The sequence below is a fragment of the Microcaecilia unicolor genome, chromosome 9 (assembly GCF_901765095.1).
Source record: "Microcaecilia unicolor chromosome 9, aMicUni1.1, whole genome shotgun sequence".
Lineage (NCBI taxonomy): Eukaryota > Metazoa > Chordata > Amphibia > Gymnophiona > Siphonopidae > Microcaecilia > Microcaecilia unicolor.
The window spans coordinates 16,847,751-16,863,485 of NC_044039.1; the positions used below are offsets into that span (position 1 = coordinate 16,847,751).

The window sequence follows — 15,735 nt, forward strand, 5'->3', positions numbered from 1 at the left end:
CTACTGACCCTCCCCCCACCCACATTACAAAACAATAAAGAAAATGTATTCACCCTCCCCTCCAACACATTTCCCAACAGTAACCATCCCAAAGTCCATAACAGCTCCTCTTTACTCATAAATGCCTTACCTTAAAACCATGGATAATACCTCTCAAATTGCAGTTCCATTAGCAACGAATCCCATTACTTGCAGCCGAGTACCACAAACTGCCATGAGCAGGTAGTCTGTAACTTCACTGCTGAGATGAACACAGCCTCCTTGAGGGCTTGTACACCTGCAGTAACTCACGCAGGTGCAAAGGTCCATCCAAAGATAGAGCTTGAAATACCAACAAATCTTAAATTGAAGCCCATACTCTATAGGCAATCAGAGGAGTGTGTTTAAGACAGAAGAAATATGATCTTGGGACTTCTTGTTCATTAATAAACATGCAACTGATAATTCAGAAGCCCACAATTAAAATTACTGCAATAATCCTACTCTGTTGTAATAAACACATCTATAAATGTTGTCAAGTCCCTGTGGTCCAACAAATACACATTAAGCAACTGTAAACTCACAAATGAGGCCCTTACAACAGATGCAATCTGGTTGTTTAAGGACAGCTCTGGGTCCAACAGAACACCTAAACTTTTCACAACCTCTTTCCCACTCATAGAGAAAGCCACTTCTTTCAAGGGTCTTCTTACAAAGGTGTGGGGAAAAGTGGCCTTTGCACAGGGGTGTTTCTTGTGTGCCAAGGGGTCATTCTTCCAACAGCTAGAAAACAGCCAAATTCCCATTTTAGGTATTAATGGCCACACACTAATGTTAACATAAAACTGGGGTGAGAAATGGATGATGGCTCTTCAGAAACAAACCAAGGGACACCCAAATAACAGATAAACACTCTTTATTGATTGTAGCTTTAAACGACTCGACAAGGCACCAGTATTTTGGCTAAACGTGCCTGTCAAAGGAGCCTACTGTAGAAAACTGTATAAAAACACTTGATTGAGAAATTGCCACAACAAAAAAAGACCTATCAAGCACTTCAGAACAAATAAGTCAAATTAACTAAGACATTTCATCGCTTTGGTGACATTTCAACACTGGGTATTTCATTACTCAATGAAATTTCATCACTTGACACTTCATCACCAGGTGACATTCCATCACTGAGACTTTACTGGGATATTTCATCACTTGATGACATTTCATCATGGGGACATTTTATCACTTGGAGTCATGTCATCACTGGGATATTTCACCACTTGAGACACCATCACGGGACATTTCATCACGTGGGACACTTCATCACTGGGACATTTTATCACTTGAGACATATCATCGTTTGTGACATTTCATCACTTGAGACATCACTGGGACACTATCAGTGAGACATTTCATCCCTTGTGACATTTCATCGCTGGGACACATCATCACTTGTGACATTTAATGACTGGGACACTTCATCACTTGTGATGGGTATAACGAAAGAGAAAATGGTAATGCCATTCTCATTGGCCATATGTATAGCAGGAATGGTGGAGAGGCAGACCACAGTTTATATAGATATATGGCAAGAAAACATTTTTTGAACAGACTTGTAAATCACACTGAAATTTGTATCGGATTTAATTAGTATAGACCTACTGTTTGATTGTATAACTGTCTAACTTTCTGCCTCATGTATTCATGCCTTAATGAAAAATTCCTGTCACAATTATATTCTTTATTTTCAATAAGGAGCTGATTAACAGACTGCAGTTAACCATGCAAGAGGAAAGGAAAGCTTTCGAAGAACAAAAGAAAAGGGAAATGGAAATCTTAGAAGAACAGCAATGTAAAGCAGCAACCAAAATCCAAACAAAACTTAGAGCCTTTTTAGTGTTTAGAAAATATGCTCCCATCTTGAAAATGAGGATAGAGGAAATGAAGAAGAAGAGGGAGATACAGCAGAAATTGGAAAGAGAGAGGAAAGAGATGGAAGAAAAAATTAAACGAAAGCTGGCAGAGAATCGCCAAAGAGAAAAGGAGAAAAAGCTTAAAGCTGAGAAGGAAAAAAAGAAACAAGACCAGCAAGAAAGGCAGGAATGTCTAAAGCAAGAGATGAGGCGTATGGATTATGAAAAGAAGAAAGAGGAAGAACGGATGAGACTTGAAAGAGAAAAACAGCTTAAACTGAATGAACTAAAAAAGCAAAAAGAAGAAATGGAGAGGAATTTACAGCAAGACTATCGCCACAAACCAAAAAAAGTATCGGAAGAAAACAACCTCAAGAAAAAGAATGAGGAAGAAGGCAAAGTTGTTAAGGAACAGAAAGTATGTGATAGAAAGAAAAGAGAAGAGGAAACAAATGGTGAGAATGTTCAAAATGAAGGAAAACAACTAGACTTAATCACCCAAGAAACACTTGATATAGAGAATAAAGAAAAGATCAAATGGGCCCAAGCAAGCAATGAAGAGGAAATCAAACTTAATGCAGTACAAAATAAAAAAGTGTGCAGTGGTTCACAATCCACACCAAGAATATATTTGCAAAACATAACCATTAATAGTAAAATCAAAGAGAACGTTCTGAAAAGCAGTGAATCAATCATCAACTTTGGCACTGATAATCAAATACCAAAAAGAGAAGACAGCATAGGCGGCAGTTGTGATATTGTGGATGACCAGCCAAACAATATGGATATTTTGACAGTGAAAATGCAATCGGTAAAGCAAGAAAGTACAGAAGATAAGAGCAGGAATGCAAATCTGTTGCCTTTAAGTCAAACAAATGCTGAGTTTCTAATTAAGAAAGATCAGGAAAAAATTAGCAAGAACTGGGAAAACGTTGATGATGCATTTCAGCTTTCTGCAAGTCGGCTTACGCTTCCAGATCACATTGAAACAAAGAGACTAGCTTGGATGAAAAACTGTAATCCATGGTCTAAAACATTTAAGGAACACCAAAGAAAGAAAGTGATTAACCGAAGCAAGCCAAGGAGAAGCTCAGCAGCTAGCAGGATGCCTCCAATAAGTGCAGAAATCATTCTTCAGACTGGCCATTGGAATACGGTTCAGCAGGTAACTGCTAAAAACTTGTCAATATTGTATGTATGAGAGTGAGTGGCCTGTATATCAGGAGCGCACTTTCAATCGAAGCCCACCCAGAAATAATGCACCCCAGCCACCCATGGTCCAGCAGCCCTCGCTCCCTTCCTTCCTTTCTCCCATGGGTCCAACATTTTTCTCCCTTGCTTCCAGCCCCCTTCCATGGTCTGGCACTTTTCCCTCTTTTTTTCTCCTTCACCCTTGGCATGGTGCTTCCACCTTACATTATCGGTGTCGCCCAACAGCGATTCACACAGGCTGTGTCTTGTCCTCATGTAAACAGGAAGTTGCATCAGAGAGGGAAGGCCTCTGAGCCAGCCTGTGTGAATTATTCTTGGGTGGTGCTCATAATGTAAGGTGGAAGTTATGTGGTTGAGGTCAGGGAGGGAAAAAGATGTAAAAGTGCTGGACCATGGGGGAGTCCTCTGAGTTGGGACTTGATGGAAGGAAGTGCGGAGGAGGAGGAGAGATCTGGGGGGAAGAGAGAGAGATGCTGGACTGGAGGAAGGGAGAAGGGAGGGAGGGAGCTAGAAGGAAGAGGGGGAGGTGCTGGACCTGTGGAAAAGGGAGGGAAGGGAGAGATCCTGGGCCAAGGGGATGAAGGAAGAGGATGTCAAATGCTGAACCTACAGTGGGAAGGAGAAAGGGAGAGAGCATTGGCAAGCTAGACGCTGGAGGGGAGTGAAGGAAGAGAGAGGGAGAGAAGCTGGATGAATGGGGTCAGAGAGAAGAGAGACCACATTGGCATGGGAGAAGAAGAGAGGGGAAAAGATGGACACAGGGAGGTATACTGAAACAGGGGGGATGATGGACGTGGGGGGAGCATAGAGACAGGGTCACAAAGGGAAGATGCTGTATGGTGATGGTATCTGGGCTCAGAGGGGCAATGCCAGGTATGATGGATATGGGAACAGAGAGGCAATGCTGAACATACGGGGTGGTATATGGACACAGAGGGGAGATACTAGACATGGGAGAGAATAGGAGCACAGAAGGGAGATGTTGGACATGGGGGGGGGGGGGGACATAGGAACAGAGGGGTGATGCTAGACACAGGGGGAGGAGATAGAATGGTGATGATTGATTTGGAGATATGAGCACAGTGGGGATGCTGGACAGGGAAATAATAGAGACACACAGAAGGGAGATACTGAACATGAGGGAAGATAGGGACACAGAGATGGTGGAGAAGAAATGCCAAATGGACAGGAGAACCTGGTGGGTGAGTTAAGAGAAAACAGAGGGAAGCAGAAACCAGAGACTGGGACCAACATGATTGAAAAATAAAATAAAAACCAGAACACAGATCATTGAAATCTGTTACAGATACTCATCCAAGCCCAACCAGTGAAGAAAAATATTGCAAGGAGGAAAAAAGATCTCATACAACTGTGGCAGAAGAATTTTTAATTATTTGCCACAGTTGTATGAGATCTTTTTCCTCCTTGCAATATTTTTCTTCACTGGTTGGGCTTGGATGAGTATGTGAAAAAGAAAATAACCAGACAAAAGGTAGATAAAATAAATGTTATATTCTGTATTGTAATTTGTCAGATTTGGAATGTACACGTTGTCAAAACTGCTGTTATACATGGCTGGGGCCTAGAGCAGAAATTTAGGAAGAGACCCCAAAGCCCATTACCAGACTGCACCTTCTTCTGCTTCCTGCAGGCCTGGGTCTCTATTTGGCCAGGGGGCAAGGGCAATTGCCCTTGCCCTTCCCTAACATCATCTCTTTCCAATGCCCTCTTTATATTTCACACAGGAATATAGGTATCTCTTTCTCTTTTTCTGGTATTGTACTACATGCAAGATTTGGCTTCTTGGGGTTTTGTTTTTATTTATGTTTAAAGTTTGTAGTCACTTATTCTGCCCAAGACATTTGTGTTTTGTGTGTGTGACCGAAGTATTCTGTTTGCATTAATTTTTTATGTAGCACTCTGTAGTAATTTGCCTTGTTCAGTGTTCCCAGTAGGTGTATTGATATTTTAGAGCCCCACTGTAATATTTAGGGCATTACCTTTTCGTAGGCAGGATCCTTGTTTTGGAAGTTAGTGCTGGCATGGTAGATTTGCTTTAGGTTCTGAGTGACTTTTTGTTTTATAGATTTTTCTATTACTTTACAATAGGCCTGTTGTTGAGATTACACTAGAAACACAATTTTCTTTGTATAGTGAGTTTTATGGTGAAAATGTTCTAGCTTTGCTCTGAATCCATTGTTGGGTGAGGGCTAGGTTGTTCTATTGATGCAAAATGTATTTTTTACTTCAATATCACATGGAGGTAAGCATGTCTGTTTTAAGGAACTGTGGCTCAATGGACCTGCATAGCTTCAGAAGCCTATGCTGTTGTTACCCTCATTGAAATTATTGGGAGTGGGGCAGGGACAGGGTATGGGTGCATCAGGTGCTGGTTTTTTCTCTTTCAAAAAGTTGCAACCCTAGTGCCCACCCATCCAACCTGGTGGCCCACCCAAAAATTGACTTCTGGCTACACCACTGTTATATGTGTATGAGAGAAATGTAGGTCATATCTTAGTATGTGTATGAGAGAGATGTAGGTCATATTCTTAGTATGTGTATGAGAGAAATGTAGGTCATATTCTTAGTAATGTGTATGAGAGAAATGTAGGTCATATTCTTAGTATGTGTAGAGAGAGATGTAGGTCATATTCTTCGTATGTGTATGAGAGAGATGTAGGTCATATTCTTAGTATGTGTATGAGAGAAATGTAGGTCATATTCTTAGTATGTGTATGAGAGAATGTAGTCATATTCTTAGTATGTGTATGAGAGAAATGTAGGTCCATATTCTTAGTTCAGTCTTATCTTTCTTTACCTAGCTGATGTTGTTACTCCCTGTGCATTAACACTAGTTACAACCTATGTGAGGGTAAACCAATTATTGCTTTATTTGATGTCTAGACTTCAAGGGAAAAACCAAAGGTGGAAGGTAAGTATAGTTTCAAAAGAAGCAGGCAAGCTAGTAGTAAGAGATTCTAAAGTTTATTTGCAAAAAGCAAAAAAAAAATATCCACAATGTCGTAGAGAGGCAACCCAAGTTGACCCTATATGGGCCGAGTTTCGGCATCAACAGCCTTCCTCAGGAGTCGCTTTAGGTTAGATCAATGAACTTCACCTACTTGGGACAATATGGATCAGGGTCTGATAATTCTCTTTCATCACCTCCCTGTAAAGTTCCTTTTGCTCTTCATTATAACGCCACTCCTCTTGAGAGAAAAGAGTCAGCAATTTCCTCAATGTCACCGGTGCCTGAGTAGAAGCATCTTCAGGCATTTTCCTCAGGATTATGAAATGAATTTGGGACTCTCTTCTGGCTACCAGAGAAGAGCGGAGGGTTTGTCTTGTAGTGCAATAGAAGGAGAGAAGGTCAGAAATTGAGATTTGAGGCCAATAAACTTTTAAAAGCTCTTCCTACTAGTTTGCCTTCGTCTTTGGAACTATTCTTCCCTTCCATCTTTGGTTTGTGCTTTGTGTTTTCTGTGGAAGTTGTGCGGACCCTCCTTTGTTCTTGGACTGATGTCAAGACTTCATCCATAAAGTAGCAACGGAAGCACGGTGCTGTCTGTAAAAATACAGTAGAGTCCTACCGTCAGTCCAGTCTTATTCTGCGTGCTTGTTTGCATATTCTCCAAAGCCTCACCTATGGGTTCCACTAGAATCTGCACCTTTTTAGCAATTTGCTGGTGTAACTATTGCAGCTGCATCTTCCTTTCTTGATCGCATTTGACCACTATATTACTTTGCCCATATAGAAAAAAAGAGTATGAAAAATACTTGTACATATGATAACCTTAGCAATGATGCATGTTTTATAAAGAGGAGATTTATAGGTGGTGGTGACACAAACAATAGTGACTCAAAAAAGCGTAGCGCTCAGTGGCAGCACTTTTGAGCCACTGTCGCTGGCCATCGCGGGCATGCTCAGTTGTCACAATGAACTAAGCATATGTGAGAGCACTGACCATGCTGAGGTTCCAGTGTTGGTGACTCAGAATGCTGCTGCTGTCTGGTGCACTTTTCTGACAGGAAGGTGGTGTGCTCTGGGACGTTTCATGTGGCAGGACTTGGGGATCCACGACAACTGTACCAATGTTACGTTGCTGCTGGGTGGCCCTGAGATGAAAATGGATGGGTCTAGGCTGCCCGTGACTGTGCCTCTAGTATTATGTAGTGTCATATGCCAACAACAACACAATATTCCATCAAAACCTTGATGCTGAAGACTTGATAAAGAACTGGCGGGATGTGCAGGGTAGAACCTGCAAGAAGCAAACTATATGTCAATTCAAGAGTCTCAGTAGTGGCCTTACTCTTTATTACTCTGATGGCCATTCAAAGGGAGGTACTGGCCACCTGTGACCAGAATACCAATACCATAAATGCATGGGCACATACACACTACTACTACTACTTATTATTTCTATAGCGCTACAAAGCATACAGAGTGCTGCACACCATACACAAAAAGACAGTCCCTGCTCAAAGAGCTTACAATCTAGATAAGACAGGCAGACAGACAGAACAATTAAGGGTAAGGGAATAAAGAGGTGAGGATAAAAAGGACAGGGCAAGTGAGCAGTGGTTAGGAGTCAAAAGCTGTGGTAAAGAGACTTGGACTTGAAAACGGCCAAAGAGGGGGCTAGACGAACAGGCTCGGGAAGTTTATTCCAGGCGTGAGGTGCAGCAAGATAAAAGGAACAGAGTCTGGAATTAGCAGTAGATGAGAAGGGAACAGATAAGAGAGATTTATCAACAGAACGGACGTAGACCGAGGGGGGCGTAGGGAGAGACAAGAGTGGAGAGGTACTGGGAGCGGCAGAGTGAATGCACTTATAAGTCATAAGAGACACACAACACACAACACGAGTAGCAGAGGGACACACCCAGGTTGGACTAACACAGACACAACACACATACAGATAAAGAATGGCATATATAGATAGGAGCTGAAAGTGTGAGGATGGTTGAAGACAGACCTATGCACTGAGACACCAAATAGGAGCAACAGAAACTCGCCAACCAAAGCTCCATATTGAAAGAGACATCCTCTTTCCATTCTAGTTGGTATATATAGTATACAACATATGAGTGAGCACTTATGGTGATGTATATAGGTCCAACGCTCATGTAATATGTCATACTCAAGTGCTTTAGATCCTGCCAGTGCACACCTGTTCTCTGCCTCAACATGCTTCTTTTGATGTGTTTACTTGTGGTGCCCATAGTGTATTGTATATTCTTCCTTCTTTATATGAATGGTCTTAGTGCGATTCCTGTTGTTAGGTGAGCCTAGCTACTCATTCTAGGCATGTGCTTGGTGCCTGTCTTTTATATAGAAGTACCTCCTCTTTACCCATCTGACACTATCACCAAGGTTATGGCGCTGCACCTGTGCAGGGCTTTGAACATTTGTGCACGTTCAAGAGTCTGCACCAGCCCAGCGCCATAACCTTGGGTGTCGGTGTCAGCTGGAAGAAGAGGTAAGAAAAGTGATTTAGTCATGGCAGGGGGGGGGGGGGGGTGGAGATGTGGAGAGTGGAGAGACAATGCCGGTTACTCTGCGGGGAGGAGCTGGTGGAGGAGCGAAGTTTTCAAACGATGCCTGATGGATGAATTCTGGGGTGTGCAATTATTAGGTGAAACTAGAATTGGAGGATTTAGACTAAATTTATAGTGTTTTTTCGGTCCTGAGTGAGGCGGAGGGAGGTGATTATAAGAGGTGGGCTATTATTAGAAAGAGTAGGGTATTTACATCAAAGACAGAGTGTGGGAGACTAGAACAAAGACTAAAACTGGGGTACTATTAAACTTTAAGTCCATTGTAAGACCATTATGCTTATAAAATAGTTCTTGCCATCTAAATTATTGCATAGTAGAAGAGAAATGGAATCCAGTTGTATCCCCGGTTCAATGGGATACACACAAGAATTTGTTTAACTGTGTAATTGGGTCCTGATGAACAGGGGGAGGCGACGGCCCTGAGGCCTTCACTGTGTGGACTTTGGCAAAATACCTTCAATTCCACTCTGCTGAAAAACAAATGTCCCGTGCAAAGTGCGTTTTAAATAAAAAGTTCACCTTTATTGTGGTGAAATCCCCAATTTAGAGTCCACACACACACAAAAAAAAAAATTAACCATGCAAAAGGAAAGGAAAGCTGTCGAAGAACAGAAGAAAGGAGAAAAAGAAATCTTAGAAGAACAGCGATATGAAGCATTAACCAACATCCAAACAAAACTTAGAGCCTTCTTAGTGCTAAGAAAATATGCCCTTAAATTTAAAATGAGGGTAGAGGAAATGAAGAAGAAGAAGAGGGAGATACAGCAGAAACCGGAAAGAGAGAGGAAAGAGATGGAAGAAAAAAATTAAACGTAAGCTGGTAGAGAAACAGCAAAGAGAAAAGGAGAAAAAACTTAAAACTGAGGAGGAAAAAAAGAGGCGCAAAGAAAGGCAAGAATGTCTAAAGCAAGAGATGAGGCATATGGACCATGAAAAGAAGAAAGGATGAGACTTGGAAGAGAAAAACAACTTAAACTTAATGAACTAAAAAAGCAAAGAAAAGAAATGAAGAGGAATTTACAGGAATAATATTGCAACAAGCCAAAAGAAGTATCAGAAAAAAACAACCTCAAGGAAGAGAATGAGGAAGAAGGCAAAGCTGACAAGGAACCGAAAGAATGGGATTGAAAGAAAAAGCAGAGGAAATAATGGTGAGAATGTTTAAAATGGAGGAAAACAACTAGACATAATCAATCAAGAAACACTTGCTGTAGAGAATGAAGAAAAGATCAAATGGGCACAAGCAAGCAATGAAGAGGAAATCAATCTTAATGCAGTAACGAATTGAAAAGTGTACAGTGGTTCACAATCCACACGAAAAATATGCAAGAGTGGGGAGCTCGTGTTATTTTTTGTTAGTATTGAGGTCTATTGAAAGGGGGGGGGGGGAGAAAATTTGAATTTTGTTACCAGTTAGCTTCTTGGAACATCAGTTTCATTTTGTACAGGAGGGAATGAGAAATGTTACAATATTTGAATTAAGTATGAGTAGTATAAGGAGAGAGAAAATGTAAAAAATGTATGATGGTATATTTGCTATTCTGCTACTTACCAGTCTGTTTGGTTTTGTACTAGTATATTGAGAATGTTGACTGTACCATCAATATAAAAATATATTTGCAAAACATTTAAAGGAATCATTTAGTGGTAACTTAAGGCTCTTTTTTGTAAGTTTCTTTTCATACTTGGAAACCAGCTCGTGTTAGGTAGACCACGTCCTGTACCTCTCTGGGCCATTGGTCCTTCTCTCTTTTTTCCTTGGTGTGTGTTCTGAGCTGGTTCCCCCGATTTTTATTCTTTTTTATGAAAAACACTCATACATACTCTCCAAAAACAGCATCTTTCTGCTATTTGGTTTTTATATAGTGCCAATCTCAACATTCTTAGCGTTTTACAAAAGAAATACCGAGAAGTTACATTAAAATGACAACACAACAAATAAAAAATGGATAGCAACAATCATAAAATGATTCAACTAAAATAACAAGGAAACATTACACAATGCCATAATACAACAGGTCTTCCAAACCTACTGCATAACTTTTTGGGGAAAAAAGAACATTTATGTTTCCGTCTAAATTGTTTGTAGCATACTTATAGTAAGTATACCATTGTCCTGCTGATACATGGTAGATGCTCTAATGTTGAATTCCAGTCATAAGTATTGCCATACTGGGAAAGACCAAAGGTCCATGGAGCCCAGCATCCTGTTTCCAACAGTGGCCAATCCAGGTCACAAATACCTGGCAAGATCCCAAAAATGTACAAAACGTTTTATGCTTCTTATCCCAGAAATAGTGGATTTTCCCCAAGTCCATTTAATAACGGTCTATGGACTTTTCCGTTAGGAAGCCGTCCAAACCTTTTTTAAACTCCGCTAAGCTAATCGCCTTTACCGCATTCTCTGGCAACGAATTCCAGAGTTTAATTACACATTGAGTGAAGAAAAATTTTCTCCGATTCGTTTTAAATTTACTACGTTGTAGCTTCATCACATGCCCCTAGTCCTAGTATTTTTGGAAAGCGTGAACAGAGTGTTTACCCAGAAGGAACCCCTTATCAAGTCCCACCAAAAAAGCCTTCAGCCTGGTTAGTACAGGACTGTTTATAGTTGCCTTAAACTACAGAATGGGACCATCTTTATGCCATGATGGACACCCAGACCACCAACCCACCGTTACATCACCTTATGCATACAAGGGGGCTAGTAGCAATCTTCAGATTTTTTCCTTACAAAAATTTGGGGGGGGGGGGACAAGTTTGTGCCCTACTATACAGAAAAAGTAACCCCCCCCCCCAAAAAAGAAAAAACCTAATCGTGGCTATATAACCCCAATACTTCTTTGCTGTATTTTAAAATTCTACAGTGTGCTGGATTTAATACATTTTGTGCAGTTTACGTGGCAGTGCTTGGTGATATTATATTGCCATGATTACTTTACTTCATTCCTCATGGACGTGGTTGATTCAAATAAATGATTTAAGCAAATTTGAAATGTATTTTTGTAGGATTATTTTCTTGTTGAAAATCTTTATTCAATCATATTTAGTTCAAATTTTAATCCAGTTCTATTTAACTCAGATTTTATGTGGTGAGAGAGAATGCTAAATGTTCATTGTTAAGTCTGACATTAATTTAGAAACCTTAATGTTAACAGTATGCTTTTGTTGTTTGTATACAAAGAAAGAGCAGGAAATTGGATGATTTATGGCTTTTAATAAGTTCTGTAAAATGCATATACCAGTAATTTTTGTAACTTTTTGTAGTAAAAACACATGACATATTATTAAGGTAGAAGACTTCTTACAAGTGGAATGTTGATATTGGTATGGAGGTAGTAGAAAAGGATATGCTTGTAGCAGTTGTGTGTGTGTGTATTTGACTGTGTGACATGTGGGCTCATTTTCACAGGAGAAAAACATCACAAAAGTGGCATAACTCTGCGTTTTTCTCAGTACTACTTTCATTTTTCCTATTGCAGAAGGTTCCCTTTTTTCTGGCAAAAGGACATGATCTTGTTTTGAAAATTATAAAGAAAACTAATAAGCAACTTAAGGAGAGAGGCTCTAGACAGGACAGCAGATTATGAAAAGCTAGTTTTACATTTTTAAATGGGCATATAAGTATAAACTGCAAAATTAAAAAAGCTGCTACTTACACTTATATATGTGTGCAAGATGTATAGATTAGAAGGGGGCAGACTTTAAGTGAATTTTCCCATTTTACAAGGGAAATACACAACTTCAAAAATGTGCCCTGTTGGCATTTACACCTCTTCTAAATCAACCATATCTATCTGCTAACAGATTGGACCAGGAGTTTCAAAGAGTGAGCTTCTTTCTCTGGTTTTATAAACTACCTCCAAAAATTCAAAAATATGAGGTTGAGAACTTGGGACCTCTTTTACAAAGCTGTGCTAGTGATTCCTGTGTGATTTCTCGAAGAATATAGTGGGCTAGCCGGTTATATTGCCCGATATAACCGTCTATCTATGTATTTTTCACTGTGAGTTTGGCAGCCATATTTGGCTCTGTTTTGTGCTACTTGTTAATAAAAAAGATTAAAAAAAAAACTGCCAAAAATAAACCGGATATTTAATGCATGTCACTGGAAATGGCCTGAATACCTCCTGCGGTGTGAATATCGGTCCCATTGTTTTTGACATCCTTTTTCTAGCCTAGTGGGCTCATTTTCGAAAGAGAAGGACGTCCATTTTCGACATAAATCGGAAAATGGACGTCCTTCTCCCAGAGACGTCCAAATCGGTATACTTGAAACCCGAATTTGAACGTCTCCAACTGCAGTCCATCGCAAGGACTTCCAAATTTCAAGGGGGCGGGACTTGGTTGTGCCTAACACTTGGACGTTTTTGACCCATAATTGAAAAAAATAAGGACGTCCCTGACGAACACTTGGACATTTTTACCCGGACGTGTTTTTATCGTTTATTTATTTACTATACCATTTCTAATTGCATTCACAAAACAGAATGGTTTACATCTTAAAATAAAATATTATTTTTAAAAACATATAAGAAATCCATTGATTTGATAGAAAAACACAGCAAAAACTAAAACAACCATTCTAAAAGGTACTAATACCAATAGACATTGGACAACCATTCATAACATACTATATAAGCAAACATTATTTTTACTGCATATTCATTCTGCCTATTTTTCCCCTTTTTTTATCTCAGATTATTATCGAAAGTATTTTGAAACAGATATGTTTTCAAAAGTTTACGAAACTGGACATAGGACTCTTATTACAAATAAGGCACAAAAAGGTGCCTGAAATGACCAGATGACCACCGGAGGGAATCGGGGATGACCTCCCGTTACTCCCCAGTGGTCACTAACCCCTCCCACCCTCAAAAAACATCTTTAGAAACATTTCGTGCCAGCCTCAGATGTCATACTCAGAAGTCATACTCAGGTCCATGACAGCACATGCAGGTCCCAGGAGCAGTTTTAATGGATACTGCAGTGCACTTCAGACAGGCAGGCGGACCCAGGCCCTTACCCTCCTCTACCTGTTACATTTGTGGAGGAAACAACGAGCTCCCCAAACCCCGCTACAAACCCACTATACCCACATCTAGGTGCCTCCCTTCACCCGTAAGGGCTATGGTAGTGGTGTACAGTTTTGGGCAGTGGGGTTTGGGGGGCTCAGCACACAAGGTAAGGGAGCTATGTTCCTGGGAGCATTTTATGAAGTCCACTGCAGTGCCCCTTAGGGTGCCGGTTGGTGTCCTGGCATGTCAGGGGGACCAGTGCAGTACAAATGCTGGCTCCTCCCACGTCCAAATGGCTTGCATTAGGACGTTTTTGACATGGATGTCTTTGGTTTCGAAAATCGCCGAAAGTCAGAAACGTCCATGTCTCTGACGGTATTTTTGAAACGAAAGATGGACGTCCATCTTTTTTCGAAAATACGGGTTTCCCCGCCCATGGATCTTGCTATTTTGCAAGGACGTCCAAATCGCAACTTGGACTTTTCTTTTGAAAATGCCCCTCTAGATGCCTTGTACAAAAGCAGACTTTTAGATGGCAATTCTATAAAAATGCACCTAGTTTTAGGCACCAAGAAGGGGCCTATGCAGATACCATTCTATAAGAGAAAGTAGGTGTCTGTTTTCCTTTCTAGACTGATAGCACAACTACTCAAATAGATGTGTGTAATTTAAGATGCCAAAATTTACATTACCTTTGGAACTGAGCTAAATGCTCACACCTAGATTGCTGAAACATGTTTGTAAATAATAGTATTCTATAATTTAGGTGCATAGCTGTGGGCCTCACCCATTCTATGCAGAAGCAAAAAGTAAGAAGAGTTGGCTCTTCTTAAAAACCGGAGGACACATGATGAAGCTATTTTGACAATCTGGTGTTATTTTCCTGTTTAACTTCGGATTATATTTATACTAGCCGTTAAGCCCGTAAAAACGGGCGGGTATTGGAATGTTTTTTTCCCCAAGGCCCCCCTCCCGTTGCAGCTGCAAAGCCCCTGCCATCCTCCTTCCCTGCCAGCTCCAAGGCCCCCTCTGTCCCTCCCTCCCAGCTCCAAGGCTCCAGTCCTCCCCCCTTCCCAGCTGCAAGGCCCCCTGCCCTCCCTCCCTCCCAGTTCCAAGGCCCCAGGCCCTCCCCCCCAGCTCCCAAGGCCCCCTTCCCTCCCTCCCAGTTCCAAGGCCCCCTGCTCTCCCTCACAACTGTAAGGGGCCCATGCCTCACAACTGTAAGGGGCCCCCCTGCCCTCCCTCCCAGCTCCAGGCTCCAGTCCTCCCCCCTTCCCAGCTGCAAGGCCCCCTGCCTGCCCGCCCTCCCTCCCTCCAGTTTCCAAGGCCCAGGCCCTCCCCCCAGCTCCAAGCCCCCTGCCCTCCCTCCCTCCAGTTCCAAGGCCCCAGGCCCTCCCCCCCAGCTCCCAAGGCCCCTTCCCTCCCGCCCTCCCAGTTCCAAGGCCCCCTGCTCTCCCTCACAACTGTAACAGCCCCCCTGCCCTCCAGCTCCAAGGCTCCAGTCCTCCCCCCTTCCCAACTGCAAGGCCCCAGGCCCCCCCAGCTCCCAAGGCCCCCCCAGCTCCCAAGGCCCCCTTCCCTCCCTCCCTCCCTCCCAGCTCCAAGGCCCCCCTCCTTCTGAGACGTCCCATGTCCCCTCCCCCCCCCAAGGTAGCCGCTACCGCCCGCCCCCCCCACGCCGGAGTCGCCACCACCCCCCCCTTCACCCTGCCCGGGCCCTCTCTTCGTTATTCAACTTACAGCAGCGCCGAAACAGCAGCAAGCAGCAGCTCCCGTTGGCCTTCCTTCACTGCCTGTGCCTCGCCCTCGTGTGAACGTCACGTCGGCGAGGGCGGGGCACAGGCAGGGAAGGAAGCCGACGGGAGCTGAAGCTGAGCTGCTTGCTGCGTTTCGGCGCTGCTGTAAGTTCAATAACGAAGAGAGGCCCGGGGGCCTGGGTGAAGGGGGGTGGTGGCGACTCCGGGGGTGGGGGGGCGGTAGCGGCTACCTTGGGGGGGGGAGCGGTAGCGACGTCAGCGGTTCCTTCCCTCCCCTTCAGCGCAGTTTCCCTCTCT

At 42.4% G+C, this 15,735-nt stretch overlaps 1 protein-coding gene across 4 annotated transcripts in view; it reads left to right on the top strand.

Moving 5' to 3' along the window:
• LRRIQ1 (leucine rich repeats and IQ motif containing 1) overlaps window positions 1-15,735 on the top strand; it is a 211,335-nt gene that overhangs the window by 21,696 nt on the left and 173,904 nt on the right. For all 4 annotated transcript variants that reach the window (XM_030214743.1, XM_030214745.1, XM_030214744.1 and 1 more), the window contains exon 7: window positions 1,732-3,054. In XM_030214743.1, coding sequence (XP_030070603.1) covers window positions 1,732-3,054 — 1,323 coding nt within the window. The remainder of the gene's footprint in view (window positions 1-1,731; window positions 3,055-15,735) is intronic.